Consider the following 13,453-nt stretch of genomic DNA (forward strand, 5'->3'; position numbering starts at 1 on the left):
CGCGCGCAGGGCGGCGGGGGCCCCTGGCCGCCGCCGGCTTCTGGCAGGTGTGGCAGCGCTTCGACGCGGACGGTGAGTACTGCCACCTGCGCTCCGGTGTGGCCGCGCTCGCCCGCCGCTGAGCGCCCGAGCTGGCCCCGCCAGCGCGCCCTTCCCTGCAGGAGCCTCGGCCCCCCGCCTCACCGGGCATCGAGCTTGCTGGAGCTTGCTGCTGCCCCGCGGTCCAGGAACGCTGGAGTTCCCGGTGGGGAGGGACGACTTCACTCCCCATCCCAATGCCTGCGTGTGACTATGTTGTGACAACTATCTTGGCGACCCAGGGAGGCTGCGGGCTGGAACTCCCAAACCACCCTTCCTCCAATTTGATCAACTTCAAAAATGACTCCCCCAAAACAACTATTTGAAAATAAAAGGAAACTACTTAACATTTGCTTTGCTTTGTATTAATAATTTTAAAAGCGTAAGAAAACATCTAAAATGTATTTTAACTTGTATAATTTTTCAAGTCCTTAAAATCTTTGGATTGAATTTTATTCTAAAGCTCACGTTTAGCCGTTGATCTAGATGGATAGCTTTCATTTTCCAAACATGGATGTAAGCCGAAGCATAAAGCATCCGCTCAGAACATGTTTACTGGAGGCCAACCCATGTCTTCTGGGGGCAGACGCAGGCACTTAGTTAGAATGACAAAGATGACACAGAAAGGGTCCATGGGGATTTTATAGCCTAAGAGGTTAAAGACAGCTGTATAGAAACCCCACGTCACGTGTTATCCTGTGTGAGTGACTCTTCACGCTTCTTCTCTTGCATGTAGGAAAAGGTTACATAGACGAGGAGGCTCTGGACGGTTTCTTCCACCACACGCTGACGAAGCTGGGCCCCGAGGTGAGTCCTGGCACCGGCCATTCACCTCTCACCTGCTCGTCTTCTGCTGCTTGGTGCTGCTAATCCCTCTGGCCGCTTGGCTTCCTCGCTGCGTGTCCTTCCCCCTCTCCTAGCAACAGAGGGAGTTGTGCAGGTTTCATGAAGGCGACATCTGTCGCCCTCGCAGGGTCCTAGCCATAGACCCAGCCCTGTCCTGAGGGTCTCCTGGCTCATGTCTCTGCTAGTTGGCTTCACCCTGGAGATGAGGTGGAGATGTTAAGTGCGTTTCGAGTGCATTTCCTGTCCACAACAGCGGAGGAGGACGCTGGGACCTGCCCACCTCACGGTAAAGACCAGTGAGCCTGTGAGGGAAGAGCGCTTGCTGGCCGCAGAAGCGCCGTGTGCATAAGCCTTCTCAGGGTGACGTGCATCCCCGTTGGCCCGTAGCCTTCCTAGCGCCTTCCTAGCGTTTACTCCAGACCCTCGCCTCAAGTCTGCCGGCGGGAGCTCCACATGGGGTTACTGGAGCTTATGCTCTTAACCAGCGAACAGCTCTGTCCATGTGAAAAGTGCGTCTACGGGGGTTTCCAGTTTGTGAGGGCAAGTTTTCCAGCCAGGGCCGCCTTGGGAGGACGCCTTAAATCTCACCCACCACCCACCACCTCTCCTGAGTGGAGGAGGCCCCCAGGGGAGGCAGCAGACAAGTCGGAGTGTCACTCAAGGGCCCACAGCACCTCGTCTTGGGCGTCATTCCCCGTCCTCACCTGGGATTTCGCTTCTGAGTCACTAACGTCTTCGTATGTCAATCTGTGTGTATTCAGTTAGGAAGATACTCATTTAGGAAGGTACTCAGTTAGGAAGATATCAGTTAGGAAGGTACTCAGTTAGGAAGATATCAGTTAGGAAGGTACTCAGTTAGGAAGATATCAGTTAGGAAGGTACTCAGTTAGGAAGATATCAGTTAGGAAGGTACTCAGTTAGGAAGATATCAGTTAGGAAGGTACTCAGTTAGGAAGATATCAGTTAGGAAGGTACTCAGTTAGGAAGATATCAGTTAGGAAGGTACTCAGTTAGGAAGATATCAGTTAGGAAGGTACTCAGTTAGGAAGATATCAGTTAGGAAGGTACTCAGTTAGGAAGATATCAGTTAGGAAGGTACTCAGTTAGGAAGATATCAGTTAGGAAGGTACTCAGTTAGGAAGATATCAGTTAGGAAGGTACTCAGTTAGGAAGATATCAGTTAGGAAGGTACTCAGTTAGGAAGATATCAGTTAGGAAGGTACTCAGTTAGGAAGATATCAGTTAGGAAGGTACTCAGTTAGGAAGATATCAGTTAGGAAGGTACTCAGTTAGGAAGATATCAGTTAGGAAGGTACTCAGTTAGGAAGATATCAGTTAGGAAGGTACTCAGTTAGGAAGATATCAGTTAGGAAGGTACTCAGTTAGGAAGATATCAGTTAGGAAGGTACTCAGTTAGGAAGATATCAGTTAGGAAGGTACTCAGTTAGGAAGATATCAGTTAGGAAGGTACTCAGTTAGGAAGATATCAGTTAGGAAGGTACTCAGTTAGGAAGATATCAGTTAGGAAGGTACTCAGTTAGGAAGATATCAGTTAGGAAGGTACTCAGTTAGGAAGATATCAGTTAGGAAGGTACTCAGTTAGGAAGATATCAGTTAGGAAGGTACTCAGTTAGGAAGATATCAGTTAGGAAGGTACTCAGTTAGGAAGATATCAGTTAGGAAGGTACTCAGTTAGGAAGATATCAGTTAGGAAGGTACTCAGTTAGGAAGATATCAGTTAGGAAGGTACTCAGTTAGGAAGATATCAGTTAGGAAGGTACTCAGTTAGGAAGATATCAGTTAGGAAGGTACTCAGTTAGGAAGATATCAGTTAGGAAGGTACTCAGTTAGGAAGATATCAGTTAGGAAGGTACTCAGTTAGGAAGATATCAGTTAGGAAGGTACTCAGTTAGGAAGATATCAGTTAGGAAGGTACTCAGTTAGGAAGATATCAGTTAGGAAGGTACTCAGTTAGGAAGATATCAGTTAGGAAGGTACTCAGTTAGGAAGATATCAGTTAGGAAGGTACTCAGTTAGGAAGATATCAGTTAGGAAGGTACTCAGTTAGGAAGATATCAGTTAGGAAGGTACTCAGTTAGGAAGATATCAGTTAGGAAGGTACTCAGTTAGGAAGATATCAGTTAGGAAGGTACTCAGTTAGGAAGATATCAGTTAGGAAGGTACTCAGTTAGGAAGATATCAGTTAGGAAGGTACTCAGTTAGGAAGATATCAGTTAGGAAGGTACTCAGTTAGGAAGATATCAGTTAGGAAGGTACTCAGTTAGGAAGATATCAGTTAGGAAGGTACTCAGTTAGGAAGATATCAGTTAGGAAGGTACTCAGTTAGGAAGATATCAGTTAGGAAGGTACTCAGTTAGGAAGATATCAGTTAGGAAGGTACTCAGTTAGGAAGATATCAGTTAGGAAGGTACTCAGTTAGGAAGATATCAGTTAGGAAGGTACTCAGTTAGGAAGATATCAGTTAGGAAGGTACTCAGTTAGGAAGATATCAGTTAGGAAGGTACTCAGTTAGGAAGATATCAGTTAGGAAGGTACTCAGTTAGGAAGATATCAGTTAGGAAGGTACTCAGTTAGGAAGATATCAGTTAGGAAGGTACTCAGTTAGGAAGATATCAGTTAGGAAGGTACTCAGTTAGGAAGATATCAGTTAGGAAGGTACTCAGTTAGGAAGATATCAGTTAGGAAGGTACTCAGTTAGGAAGATATCAGTTAGGAAGGTACTCAGTTAGGAAGATATCAGTTAGGAAGGTACTCAGTTAGGAAGATATCAGTTAGGAAGGTACTCAGTTAGGAAGATATCAGTTAGGAAGGTACTCAGTTAGGAAGATATCAGTTAGGAAGGTACTCAGTTAGGAAGATATCAGTTAGGAAGGTACTCAGTTAGGAAGATATCAGTTAGGAAGGTACTCAGTTAGGAAGATATCAGTTAGGAAGGTACTCAGTTAGGAAGATATCAGTTAGGAAGGTACTCAGTTAGGAAGATATCAGTTAGGAAGGTACTCAGTTAGGAAGATATCAGTTAGGAAGGTACTCAGTTAGGAAGATATCAGTTAGGAAGGTACTCAGTTAGGAAGATATCAGTTAGGAAGGTACTCAGTTAGGAAGATATCAGTTAGGAAGGTACTCAGTTAGGAAGATATCAGTTAGGAAGGTACTCAGTTAGGAAGATATCAGTTAGGAAGGTACTCAGTTAGGAAGATATCAGTTAGGAAGGTACTCAGTTAGGAAGATATCAGTTAGGAAGGTACTCAGTTAGGAAGATATCAGTTAGGAAGGTACTCAGTTAGGAAGATATCAGTTAGGAAGGTACTCAGTTAGGAAGATATCAGTTAGGAAGGTACTCAGTTAGGAAGATATCAGTTAGGAAGGTACTCAGTTAGGAAGATATCAGTTAGGAAGGTACTCAGTTAGGAAGATATCAGTTAGGAAGGTACTCAGTTAGGAAGATATCAGTTAGGAAGGTACTCAGTTAGGAAGATATCAGTTAGGAAGGTACTCAGTTAGGAAGATATCAGTTAGGAAGGTACTCAGTTAGGAAGATATCAGTTAGGAAGGTACTCAGTTAGGAAGATATCAGTTAGGAAGGTACTCAGTTAGGAAGATATCAGTTAGGAAGGTACTCAGTTAGGAAGATATCAGTTAGGAAGGTACTCAGTTAGGAAGATATCAGTTAGGAAGGTACTCAGTTAGGAAGATATCAGTTAGGAAGGTACTCAGTTAGGAAGATATCAGTTAGGAAGGTACTCAGTTAGGAAGATATCAGTTAGGAAGGTACTCAGTTAGGAAGATATCAGTTAGGAAGGTACTCAGTTAGGAAGATATCAGTTAGGAAGGTACTCAGTTAGGAAGATATCAGTTAGGAAGGTACTCAGTTAGGAAGATATCAGTTAGGAAGGTACTCAGTTAGGAAGATATCAGTTAGGAAGGTACTCAGTTAGGAAGATATCAGTTAGGAAGGTACTCAGTTAGGAAGATATCAGTTAGGAAGGTACTCAGTTAGGAAGATATCAGTTAGGAAGGTACTCAGTTAGGAAGATATCAGTTAGGAAGGTACTCAGTTAGGAAGATATCAGTTAGGAAGGTACTCAGTTAGGAAGATATCAGTTAGGAAGGTACTCAGTTAGGAAGATATCAGTTAGGAAGGTACTCAGTTAGGAAGATATCAGTTAGGAAGGTACTCAGTTAGGAAGATATCAGTTAGGAAGGTACTCAGTTAGGAAGGTACTCAGTTAGGAAGGCGTTCATTTTTGAAAACCGGGCCCTCTACCACTGCCCACTTACAATCACCACGTGAATACACTCGGTTGGCATATTTATAGTCGTTCTTTCCAAATCTTCTTACTTTCGTCATTTTTAGTTTCTAAATGCAGCAGCAAAGCCATCGACACAGCAGATGGCCGTGGTCTAGCTGGGACACACGGTCCATTTGATTAATACGCCGCCGCAGCCACACATGCTGGGATTTGTGTTTGCCCTTTTAAAAAGCGGTGCAGGGACCGGCAGGTGACATGACGGTTATGGAGCTGGGCTCCCACGTGACCAACCATGGTTTGAGTCCCAGACCTGGTGGCTTGCTTTCTCACTTTCCCCTCCTCTCTCTCTGGTCGAATTTTAAAAATAATAATAAAATAAAAAAACTATTTTAAAAATAGTGGTATACATAGATGCTATTTCTTTTCCACAAAACTCTCACTTTTTTGATAAAGAATCCACCTTCACTGCAATTTACCGCAGATGGAATTGGCTCCCCACACGAGTTAGCCTGCAGCTGGGGAGTGCACAAGCCTTACTTCCGTCCTCTCTCTCCTGCCGTCTGCACTCCATCAGTTTATCAGACTCGAATCCCAGCTGAAAAGTGTGAGAACGAGAGGTGCAATCCCACCTTTAGACTGACAGGTTTGTGTGTGACTGGGCACGGAAGAGCCAGACCGCTGGCTGGCACGGACCTTGGCCCTCGTCTGTATTTCTAGTACCCGCACCACTCCTGGGAGTGTGGAAGATCTGAGAGCACAGGTGACCGACAGCTCACAGCGACCTGGCTCAGGGCGGCGACTGACCCGTCCGCGTGTGCGTGTGCGTGAGCGGCGCCACTAGCCAAGATTCTGTTTGCTAACTCACTCCAGAACCCATCCCAAAGCAAGTCACCAGGTTCTGACATCGTGTTCGAACTGTTCTTACACAAGCCTCTCGGTTGGGCTTTATGACTGCGCAGCGCTGCCTGCCTCGGAACAGCCACCGAGAGGGTGGTGGGCGTAACCTGGACAGGTACGGCCAGTGCTGGCTCCAGCCCCGGTCGCCAGTGCCTGGCTACGCGGCGGCCGGCCTGCATCCTCCTTTGTGAGGTGCGAAGGCGGCGTCTCGAGCTGCAGGCTGGTGCCAGCGTTTCTCCTCCACTGCTCTGCACCCGTCACCGGATCCGAAGGCAGCCCGCCCTGGCATGAGGGCCGCAGGGGAGGAAGGCCGGGAACTGCACGCTCCTGGTGGTTCCCAGGTCTGGACAGTGCAGAGCCGGCTGCTCTACCAGACCCTGCTCCTGGAGACCCTGAGCACACGTGGGTCCACCACAGAGGCGACTGCCCATCCTGGCCAGATCCTCCCCGCCGGCAGTGGGAGATGAGCAGAACTGCACGTGCGACGCTGGGATGGACGCCTGCTCCCGAGGACGAGGACGGAGGGGAGCCAGGGGCTGAAGGGCAGAGGAAGGGTCAGTGAGACAGCCTAGGCGAGACCGGCCGTGCCCGTGCCCTGCCAGCCACCAAGTGTCCATGCCTGCCCCCTCCTGCTGCGGTGACTACGCGGAGGCACCTCCATCCTCCTCCACACGCCCCTTTCCACGGTCTGCTCACGTCCGGGAAGCCCATCAGGGAGAGGCCCCTGTGGGAAGAAAGGCAGGGCCACAGACAGCTGTCTTCCACGAGTGTGACGGGCAAGGACCGTTGGTTCCCACCCCTCGCCCCTGGGGCCATGCCGCGCTTGGCACCTGGCAGTGCTGGAGGGAAGCAGCAGTTCTACGCCCAGGGCCGTGCCAGGCCGGCCGGCGTCTGGGGCGTCCCACTCCGGCAGGGGCTGGGCTAGGCCGGTTGTTCCAGCAAGCCCTTCCTTGTCTCGGCACACCGGGCACTTACTCTGGAGCACGGCGTCTATACAGCACAGCCTCGTCTCTGCTCCGCGCGAGCTCCGGCTCCCGCTGCTCCCACCCGCACCGCTGCCTCCATGACTAGCGTCTCCCCGCCAAGGCTCTGCACATGCTCGGAGGCTCAGAAACCTCCACGGAGGCTCGCTCTTTCCCGAGGGTAGGGGCACTTCCGGTGCCAGGGAGCCCCCCAGGGGGAACCTCCGGTGCTTGAGGGCCCTGCAGTCCAGGTGCCTGAAAACCCTGAAAACCCGCCGTCACGGTGGACTTCCGGTGCCTGCCGCCGCGTGGCAGGTGGCGCTGACGGCCCGTGTCCTTGCAGGCCGCCGCGCAGGAAAGCGTGCGCAGAGCGAGGCAGCAGCTGCTGGCTGCCCGCGGGGCCCGACACGACAGCCGCGTGGAGATGGAGGAGGGACGTCCCGGCTGGGCTTCGGGGCTCGCGTTTCCGGGGAGGGCGGCCAGCCCTGTCCCCTCGCCCCCTGGGGACCCACCCCGACCCTGCCCCCCGCGGGTCCTCCAGGGCCCTCCCCAGGGCCGCACTCCCCTCTGCCTGCGAGTGGCAACCCAGGCCTGCCGGTGTCGCCGACGCCCGTGTCCTGACTCCGACCTGGATGCTCACGTAAGCCAGCTGGGCTAGCAGGTGGCCTGCTGGCCAGTCGCTGGGCTCCCACGTGGCTGCCCGCAGTTCGAGTCCCACACCTGGCGGCTCATGAGTGACACTGTGCTTGTGTGCACGCACCCAGAATCCCAGGAGCGGCGGCGCCCTCCTCACCTCTCCCATCGCTGTCTTTCTGGCGGCGCCCTCCTCACCTCTCCCATCGCTGTCTTTCTGGCGGTGCCTGCATCCTATGCAAAAAAAAAACCCTAAAAATAAAAAGTGGCCTTGATACAGGGCACATGTAGTTTTCTCTGTCAGCCAAGAAGACGGTGAGCTTGCAATTCCTGGTTGAAACTGCCACACCACCCATCTGATGGCGTGAACCGGGCAAGGCAGGCCCCTGCACCTAGAAAATAACCACAGGTGCCCCTGCTGCGGGCTTGGCCGGATTAGTCGTGCTAGTGCGGGTCGGTGCCCACACAGCTCACTTAGTACTTGTTATTTCTATTTTCTACTAGTATCATTATTGCAGGATGAATTTAACATTGGAGGCGTTGCTGTTATGGTGACCGCCTGGAAGGCGGACAGGGTCCACGGGGTCGCTCACCTAGAGGGGGAGGTACTTTCTGAAAGGAGTCGGGGTTGGAGGATAGTCGGGGGCCCACACGTCCTGAGAGGCCGAGCCCTCTGCCCCGCAGGTGCCCGGCAGGTGCCCTGCAGACCTCTCGCCCAGGGAGCTCTTGCCAGCGGACACTGGCCGGGGGCCCTGACTACGGCTCTGTCTCTCCAGCTTGCCGGCGTGTTCCTGTCTGAGGATGAAAACTTCCTGCTGCTCTTCCGCCGGGAAGCGCCCTTGGACAGCAGCGTGGAGTTCATGCAGGTGAGTGCTGGGCTGCGTCTGCGGAGGGAGGGTGGGGGAGCCAGGACCCCGGCCACCCGCCATGGCCACCACTCCTGCAGGCCGCTGGGGACCCTCAGGGGAGCAGGCCGGCCCCTGCCGAAGGTGCTGCTGCTGACAGTAGGAGGAGGCTCCAGGCCGTTCAGGCCCTCCGTCCTTCCGCGGTTTCCGAGTATTGGAGAGTCATCAGTACTTATGAGTTATTCTAAGCGACACCTTCAAACTGATTCTGCTTAAACACGCGCAGACACGCTGGCTCGGTGGCACAGGGGAGGTGGGCTGTTCAAGTGAAGTGCCGTCCGTGCAGAAGGTCCCAACTCGGTTCCTGGCCGGCCTGCACATGCTGCGCACACACCCTGACCACTGACCAGGTGGCCGGCAGGTCCCGTGGGAGACTGTGGAGCGGAAGGTCCCAGCTGGCTCCCAGCTAGCCTGCACACGCTGCGCACACACCCTGACCGCTGGTCGGGTGGCTGGCAGCGCGTGGGAGACTGTGGAACGGAAGGTCCCAGCTCGGCTCCCGGCCGGCCTGCACATGCTGCGCACACACCCTGACCACTGACCAGGTGGCCGGCGGGTCGCGTGGGAGACTGTGGAGCGGAAGGTCCCAGCTCGGCTCCCGGCCTGACCGCTGGTCGGGTGGCTGGCAGCGCGTGGGAGACTGTGGAGGTTCTTGCCTTCTCTGGGTCTTGCTCCCTTTTACAGAAGAAGTGCACTTTATTTTATTTTTTAAAACTGTTTTCTGACCAACAACACTGTTTTTGTTTTTAAATAATTATTTATTTAGCTTTATTTGTTATTATTTCTAACTTGACTGGAGAGAATAAGAGAAAAGGAAAGTGAGAAAGCAAACCGCCGGGTCTGGGACTCAAACTGCAGCCATGTGGGAGTCCAGCACCCCAACCACCATGCCACCTGCCGCCCTGTAAACTTGGAATGAGTCTCAGAACATGTTGAGTGGCAGTTGTGAGTAGGTCACCCAGGAGTGCAGGCAGCATGCTCGCTGATCGAGTTTTGTCATGGGTCACGTGAAACATGGAGCGGGAACACGTAGGAGTGATAATGAACTTGGGGACAATTTGCAGAGTGGGATTCTCTTATTATTTCATTAATTTTGGACAGTGAACATGATTTACTATTGTAAAATAACTAACTCACTTATTAATATTATGAGAAGGCAGTGAAGAGAGGGAGACCGAGAAAGAGACGGAGAAAGGGAGAGAAGGCAAGAGCCCTCCGCAGAACCTCGGGCCATGCCCCTTCCTTCAGGCTCTCCCAGCCAGCCAGGGTCCTGGGCATGCTCCTGGCAGGTCTGAGTTGACCCAGGAACCAAACCCAGACTCCCCATGGGCCTCCAGCGTGGCAGGGCATGGCACGGCCACTGTGCCGCTGTCATGAGGCCGCGACATACTTCATAATCAGCGGAGGTACGGGGCCCGGCCGTGTGCGGCGCTGAGCCACCTGGGAGACGGGAGACGGGGTGGCACCGAGGAGCAGCCCCGTCTGTCAGAGCACTGACCGTTGCCCGAGTCACTCTGCAAAGGAAGGCTTTCTCTTTCTCCACCTGATACTTTTGAAAAGATCATTGTGGATTCTTGAATTTTAAAAAATTATATGGGGACTAGCAGTTAGCGTAATGGCTATGTCACTGGACTCCCATGTAGTCGACTGTGGTTCAAGTCATGGGCCTGGTGGCTTAAACTCACGCTAGGCACGTGTGCATGTGTGCCCAAGATCCTGAGAGGAGAATGGAGGAGAAGGGATTGCGGTGTGGCCATCCCCCCTGGGGGGTGATTTCTCGCTTTCTGTCTCTCTGTCTCTCTCTGTCTGTCTAGTGCATGCGCCCTATAGCAAAAACCTCTCCAAAGAAATGATATGACTGTATTACATGGTGTAGGAAGTTGTCAGCTCTCATCTTCACTTTCCCCTGAGCCTTAGACCTTGGCCCGGCTCAGCTCGGTCACCCGCCTGCTCATGCCGTGCCGTCAGTGTGGGCTCGGCTGCCCCACTCGACGTCACGCCCGCCAGCCTCTGTCCGCATACTGCCCCCTGCAGTATTCTCAGTTTCTCTGCGGTCCTGCCCTTTCCTGGTTCTCACCGAGCGTTGCTGGCGTCAGCTGTTTATCCGGCTTCTCTTTCCTTCACCTGCCCTGGAAAGGTGGACTTGCTGAGCATTTGCGTGGAGACCTCTGGCTTTCCAGCAGCTGGAGTAGCAGTGTAAGAAAAGGCACACGGAAATGCATGGAGAACAGCACTTGGAAAGCATGAAAAGAGGCTTCGTCATTGTCTGACATTCTCACGATCTGCTGTATTCACACAGTAAAAGTTAGACATAAACCACCCCCACCCATCGGCTGTGTACACACCCCTCACCCCTCACCCACTGGCCGGGTGCACCTGCCTGATCGTGGCTGAAACGACAGGACTGAGGGGTGGTGTTTCAGAACGCGTCCGCGTCTCCCACTGGCCCTGAGGGTCTGTGGTCCAGGCCTTGATGGTCCAGAATTAATGTCCCCACAGCTGGTAATAAAACACGGTGGGGGGAGTGCATAGGAGCTGAGGAAGACCTGGCAACGGACGTTCTCAGGAGGAAGCAGGGCCTGTGCCGGCGGGGGAGCCTGTCCGTGTGACAGGCACAGCGTCAGGGACGGTGCGCTGGGAGGAGCAGGGCTGCTGTCCCAGACTCATGGCCGCTGTCTCCAGCTGCAGCAACGCCAGCCTCTCACCATGGGGAGGAGCGGCTTGGCTGTCCTGTCGCTGGGAACGGCCGACGTGTTTTTATGCCCTCCACCCAGAGCCCAGGCGCATGGGCAGAGATCCCCGTGGGCACTTTTCTGCAGAGTAAAGCATGTTTCATTTCACTACTTCTTCTTTAAGTTCACGCTCTTTCTCCTGAGACAGAGAAGGAGAGAGACAGAGGAGAGACATGGAGAGGCCCAGCAGGTCTTCAGGCCGCCGTGTACAGGGAGGCCTCGGGAGTGGTCAGCATCACAGAGCTCTGGGGCCTGCTGTGGCCCCGCTGGCCCGTGGGGACACCGGCTCATTTCATGTCACCGCGGGAATTCTAGTTTGAAGCAGGTGCTTCGGTCTGATTTCCACCTCATTGAACCCAGAACTGCTCCTCCTGCCTCGGGGCAGTTATCTGATGAGGCCGCAGGGCGTGTTGCCAGGGACCACAGACGTGCCTGGGCCCGGCCTCAGTCTCAGCGCCCCCGTTATTCTGGGGTGTGTGTCCCTGTCACGTCCATCTCTTCGAAATTCTCACTCTTGCCAGCTCAGCTCAGAGCAGGGTCTGTATACCTGGCCCTGCTAGGTGTGATGCTGCTGCAGGGTTCTGTGGGAGATGACTCAAGTACAAATTTGTTTTGGTACAAAATATTTTGCAGTTCATGCATGTTTTCTAACAATGCGCATTTTCATGGGCCTTTGGAGGCTCCTCCCGTGCCGGGCAGAGAACTGTCACGGTGTCCTAGTCGGGCCCCTCCTTCCCAGCTCTCTCTGTCGAGCCTTCCAGAAGAGCCCTTCGACGAAAGCGACTCGTGCACGTGAAGCAGGTGGCTCCCAGTGAGCGCCGTGGTCTGTCTGCAGTGACGGCTGCCCAGACATTGGCTGTCGCCAGAGAAGGCCTAGAACTCTCAGCCAAGTCTTAGCGACCTCCAGTTAACGCCGTTTCAGACGGCAGACTGGCAGACCCCCGCCGGCCAGCCCCGCTTCTCCCCGAGGGCTGGTGAATTAACAACGTTGTGTTTCAGATCTGGCGCAAATACGATGCGGACAGCAGTGGCTTCATGTCAGCTGGCGAGCTTCGCGTAAGTGTTGCCGGGAACTATGCCAGGAAGGGGGTGGGATCTGCTACGGCCGCGTGCTGCATAGACGGGCCACATTCCGGGTGCCTCCGTGATCGTGCGGCGTCAGGGGTGTGTGTACCCAGAGCGCAACTGCAGCCTGCTGCACGCCCAGGCCCTGCCGTGCAGACTGTCGTCTACGGGAGCGCCGTCATATACGGGGTCGAGTGTGGAGCAGATGCCGTTAGGTGGCTCCCGGCTAGACAGGGAACCTTGATGGTTCATGGGAAGTGGAAGTCAAGTACGAGCATTTGGGGTGAAACCGTTAGAAATCCGCACCTAGTTCTCTCATACCACTCATTTCCTTAACGAGCTTCCTGAAAATCCAGCATCTTTGTACCAGGATTTGAAGTCTGTGGGCCCAACGTGAACTTGAATTCGTTACTTAAAAACAGTAGTGTTTGTATCTAAAGGCTTTAGATGGCAGGGCATGCGCCTGCCCTGGGAGGGGGTGTGGAGCTGCCGTGCTGTCCTGCCCGGGTCTGCCCGTGTGCTCGTGTGCCCGTGTGCCTGCCCTGGGAGGGGGTGTGGAGCTGCCGTGCTGTCCTGCCCGGGTCTGCCCGTGTGCTCGTGTGCCCTTGTGCCCTTGCGCCTGCCCTGGGAGGGCGTGTGGAGCTGCCGTGCTGTCCTGCCCGGGTCTGTGCTCATGTGCCCGTGTGCCTGCCCTGGGAGGGCGTGTGGAGCTGCCGTGCTGCTGTCCTGCCCGGGTCTGTGCCCGTGTGCCCTCGCGCCTGCCCTGGAGTGGCAGCCTCTGTTCTGAGGTTGACCACTTTCTAAAGGCATTTTATTTCAGCCCTGAAACAAGTCCCAGTCCTTCAAGGGCGTCTGGAGACCTCCATGGTGACTCGTGCACGGTCTAAAATGTGACTCTTCTCTTCTTGCCATAGAACTTCCTCCGAGACCTCTTCCTCCGCCACAAGAGGGCCGTCTCCGAGACTAAGCTGGAGGACTACACCGGCACCATGGTAAGTCACAGGGCTCCGCAGCCTCCCGAGGGCGCCGCCGCGTCCTCCAGGCGTGGACGTGGGCTGGCA

General features: G+C 53.5%; 1 protein-coding gene across 1 annotated transcript in view; it reads left to right on the forward strand.

Moving 5' to 3' along the window:
- Window positions 1-13,453, forward strand: part of SCGN (secretagogin, EF-hand calcium binding protein) — a 28,000-nt gene that overhangs the window by 3,826 nt on the left and 10,721 nt on the right. Inside the window, exons 2-7 of the mRNA XM_014593332.2 lie at window positions 10-72; window positions 815-885; window positions 7,401-7,488; window positions 8,465-8,556; window positions 12,327-12,383; window positions 13,307-13,384. Coding sequence (XP_014448818.1) covers window positions 10-72; window positions 815-885; window positions 7,401-7,488; window positions 8,465-8,556; window positions 12,327-12,383; window positions 13,307-13,384 — 449 coding nt within the window. The remainder of the gene's footprint in view (window positions 1-9; window positions 73-814; window positions 886-7,400; window positions 7,489-8,464; window positions 8,557-12,326; window positions 12,384-13,306; window positions 13,385-13,453) is intronic.

Source organism: Tupaia chinensis, unplaced genomic scaffold, assembly GCF_000334495.1.
Source record: "Tupaia chinensis unplaced genomic scaffold, TupChi_1.0 Scaffold140356_1, whole genome shotgun sequence".
Lineage (NCBI taxonomy): Eukaryota > Metazoa > Chordata > Mammalia > Scandentia > Tupaiidae > Tupaia > Tupaia belangeri.